The 4,784-nt window shown below is 36.5% G+C and overlaps 1 protein-coding gene across 1 annotated transcript; it reads left to right on the forward strand.

Moving 5' to 3' along the window:
• Positions 1–29: 29 nt before the first annotated feature.
• Positions 30–1,127, forward strand: LOC144439881 (allatostatin-A receptor-like). The gene has a single exon (XM_078129113.1). It carries the CDS (start codon positions 30–32, stop codon positions 1,125–1,127), a length of 1,098 nt encoding a protein of 365 aa, XP_077985239.1.
• Positions 1,128–4,784: the final 3,657 nt, after the last annotated feature.

Below are 4,784 nucleotides of genomic sequence, written 5' to 3' on the forward strand. Positions count from 1 at the left end.
ATGTTTGTGGCTCACATCCAGAGGCAACGATGTTGGACCAAACTCTTATCGATCGACTGCTTTTCTCGAACACCGATATTTTCATTCTTTGTGTCGTCATGCCTTTTGTTCTGATCATCGGCTTATTTGGAAACTGTCTCACCGTCTACGTTTTCATCCGTGGACGAGGAATGCAGAGCGTGACCAATATGTTGCTGGTGAACTTAGCCATGGCAGACATTCTCTTTCTCTTGGCAACAGTTCTGCCAAAGCTGTGTTCTTACATCGCGGCTCCAGTACCATTTGTGAACGACTACGTCTACGTTGGTGATATAGGATGCAGGGCTCTGAGCTACCTCAGTGATGTCACACTCGCAGTGTCTTGCATGACCATACTGATTCTAGCCATTGAGAAATACCTCGCCATACGCTGGTACGTCAAATTTCGGGTTTATCGCACCACGAACAACACACTCATAGTGTGTTTAGTCGTTTGGGTATTTTGCCTGATGTATATGATTCCAGATACCTTCTACCTGTTTGTGACAGTGTATCACTTCTGTTGGCCCAAAAGCTACCCCAATCATGATAAAATGCCGTCTTTTATCTACGTCTGCGATGCTTGCTACACCGAAGGATGTGTGTTTTTCACCGCATATTATCAATTCGGACAGGTACTTTTCCTGATTATGATACCCGCGTTACTTTGCATATACGTTTTAATTTTATTTCAACTGAATAAAACGGAGCGTTCAAGCAAGAACATAACTGCCAAAGCCTCCTACAAGGCCAAAAAGCAACTCATCCGGATGCTCGTTGTAACCACTGCAGTATTTATCATTTGCATCGGGCCGTATAGAATCTTCGCCTTCTTGATATTCTATGACGTTCCAGTGAACTTTAGTGTCCGTAACAAACTCTTGAATACGTTCCGGACATTGACGTACATCAACTCTGCAGCAAATCCCATTATATACAACACACTCTGCGACAGATATCGACAAGCGTTTAAGGAAACTCTCTTGGCTTGTCTACCGAAGAGGTTGTTCGTACAAACGTCCATGGCAACTACTGATGCCAATGGAGGTACCATGACAACGCTCACCATGCGGAATGGGAGTCGGAAAAAGAAGAGTTGCAGATGTTAAATAAGCACTGTCTTTTTTCTGACGTGTAATTATTGATTTATTTATCATACATAATTATTATTATACCAAATATAAAATCAAATTTACTTAGAAGCAAAATCGAGCAAAATCGAGTCAATGTAATGTGAGACGTTGCTAATGTATATGCATGTTATACACAAAGAAGCTTGACAGTTGAGGGGTTTTCAGAGTTCACTTGTTATGTCAGTGTGACGTTATCCCAAAGTATATACATTCCTGATTAAAGCGCTATCAGTTCTAAGTGGTCATCGCGATTTAGGTTTTGGAGTGTTATGATATTTTAATGTGAACCATAGATGACCAAAGACCATAACATTTCATACAATGACGACGACAACAACAACAACAACAACAACAACAAACAAAAACAAACAAACAACAACAGCAACGACGACGACGAAGACGACGACAACGATGACGATGATGATGATGATGGTGACAATGATGACGACGACGATGATGATGATGATGCAACCATAACAACAACAACAACAACAACAACAACAACAACAACAACAATAACATCGGAAAGAACGATCGTATGTCAATCTTGAGGGCTATGAAATAATTGATAAGGAAAAGTACCATTTCAAGATGGAGAGAAACATTATACAAAGTAACTACATATACTTGATGTGCTCTATCGTTTTATTAATGGACGATGTCATAGCGTTACTGTTAAAAGCATATGGTTGAGATACACTATGGAACAATCAATCTACTTATACAGCCACTATTCAATATGTTTATGATTTGATCAATTTGGGAATTTTGATCTTTCATCAACAAAACTGAATCAAATAATCGCATACAGTATCACTTCACCAAGGCTGTCGATATTTTATCTTCAAAGACGTTTATTTTGAGCACAAACACCAAGCGACAATTGTGCTAATAGCTGCAACTATGCTCACTTTTTTCTAGAACGTGGTCGGGAGATCTTATCGTTTTGGCCTTTGGGCGGAAAATAAGAAAGCCGTGTGGCATTATATTCGAGTAGATATTCGTAAAAAAAATTGAAACATAAATATTGTATGTCACTATGTCTCCATTTTATCCATAATATCTGGAGGTATTGAATTTGTTATTAATATCAAGAATATTATATTTATCTGTCTTTGTTGAGTAAGACGTGTTGTTTACCGGGTGTTCACTAATTCATGGTGGATGGTAGCGCAACGAATTATTTAATTTTTCTTTCATTCAAATAATCTATTTCAATATTAGATGTTTTTTGAGTGAGCTTTAGTTTAATTGTATGCATATTTATAATCCCATATTACGTAATTGTTATATGTGATCTTAGGAAAGTCTGTTTTGTTTTATCAAATAGAAAACATGATTATATGTTTCATAATTCTTAATGAAGTCGATTTTCTTTTATAAATAAGCGGGAACAGAATTGAAATTAAAAATAACGTGGTCTTATCGTAAAGGAAATTTGTACTAGGAATTTTGGACAGCCACAGTCGCAATTCTGATGTATTCATTTAAAACATTGTTTTCGTCCGATTTAGACGAAAATAATGTTTCGCAATCACGCGAGATTTCATTTTTGTATTGCCAAACCTATAGAAAACATCACAACTAAATGAATACTTCAGAACTGGGAATGTGTCAGTCTAGAGGAATTTGGATATATCAATCAAACTAAACTTTGATCGACCCATGTAGTCATGTAAATAGATGGACTGTCATTCCCAGATAAAACAAGGTTTTTCCTAATGTGATTAGCTTCATAAAATGTACAGTTCACCAATATAAGAAGGTTAAAGGCGATAAGAAAACGACTAAATATTTCTTATCAAACTTCACCGACTTGCTACTTTGTAATGATATTTGTGTTACATCACTCATATACGGGACAAAAAAAATAAATGTGGATATGTCATATTTGGTTTGATAGTCGCCTGATATGTTCGCCAATAAAAACGTACAAGTATTATTAAAAGGTACATAGAACAACTGCCATTTTATGATATAAACATACTATATTTTGAATTGTACAAATATTGTTTGAAGTTTATATTAGTGAAATTTATATTACATGCATTTTTCTCTATTGTCGACATATTCAATAAAATGTATTTGAAAATATTGACATTTCCAGTTACATGTATGTTCTGTCGATGTTGATGATGATGATGCTGGTGTTGATGATGATGACGATGATGATTGTGATAGCGATGGTTATGATGATGATGATGATGATGATGATGATGATGATGATGATGACAACAGAATTGTGCGTGCGTGGGTGTCTGTGTATGCGGCGTGAACGCGCGCGCGCGTGTGTGTATTTGTTTGTTTGTTTGTTTGTTTGTTTGTCTGTCTGTCTGTTTGTTTGTTTGTTTGTTTGTTTGTTTGTTTGCGTAAAGTGAAATGATTCACTAATTATTAAAATTAGTGATATACATTTTCATTAAAAACACGTTTATAAAGGCATCGTGGAATTTTCTCGTTTACCTAGTTTGAAAACACTCGGCAGATCTATCAATCCGGCTTGGGTGGCTCGACAATTTGTTGACTTGAGAGTAATGAAAAAAGTGCTACCTATGTATCTGAACAGCAAACTTGGATCAAACATGAACGACCTGAAACATGTATCAGTCAGTTACCATACCAGTCGTTCTTTAACCTTATACATTATCTTGAACATTCATCTCTGTGTGCGTGCCTTCTTCAGTAAATTCAGCTTCCGCAGTGAACTGAACTTATATGTTATTATGAGGTATTGACAGGCCAACTGCACTAATCTGTAAGACACGCAAAACATGCAACCCCGTTGTAATTTCATTAGAAACATTATTGGCGAGCATTAATTCGTGACATTGCACACCTGGCACGTACTCGGTATAGTCTCCTGTGTAGTTTGTCATCATTTCAATATGGCTCTCAAATAGAAGTCCTATATTTGACAGACTCTGATTTTTATTATTGTTTACAGGTTTAAGGCTATAAGCTCATCATTCATACCACACAATGAGTCGTCACACGTTCGTTTCCAATGGCAACAATTGCTGAAAGCACGCACGTCTTCCTATGCTGTCAAATCGTGTAGGGTACCGGTCTTATAGGCTATTACATTGATGTGACATTTCTTTGTAGATGGCATGCAACCGCTTCAAGCATTTACGTAAGCACGGTAGTGATGTCTGAGAAACAAATGTGTAGTGTATCTGATATGTAGAAAGGGGTGAATGTACGTAATGTGTACCCGAGTGTTCAAAAGTGTTAAACACGGCCATTCCACTTATAAATTATAAAACTAATCTCACGATTGGTGTATGTAAACCTACAGTACAACGTCGACTTGTCTGACAAAAATATTGCTACGTATACATTTTATGGTCTGGCCTGACACAATATTTTCTAGCAATAACATTGCTATTGATGGTCTGGCGCGACAAAAATATGTAAATTACTGACACAATTTACGTCTGGTTGGACAAAAGGTTTAATACATTCTCGACAAAATCTTACCATTTATATATACATTTCGTTGGATAAAAAGTTCAATACTATATTCCTACATTTCTTCGCCTGCCTAAATACAACATTAATGTTATTGTCACATTTCATCTTCTGATTGAATGGTCAAGAAATTACTACATTTGATCGAACGGATCGTCAAAA

Source organism: Glandiceps talaboti, chromosome 9 (assembly GCF_964340395.1).
Source record: "Glandiceps talaboti chromosome 9, keGlaTala1.1, whole genome shotgun sequence".
In the NCBI taxonomy this organism is placed as follows: Eukaryota; Metazoa; Hemichordata; class Enteropneusta; family Spengelidae; genus Glandiceps; species Glandiceps talaboti.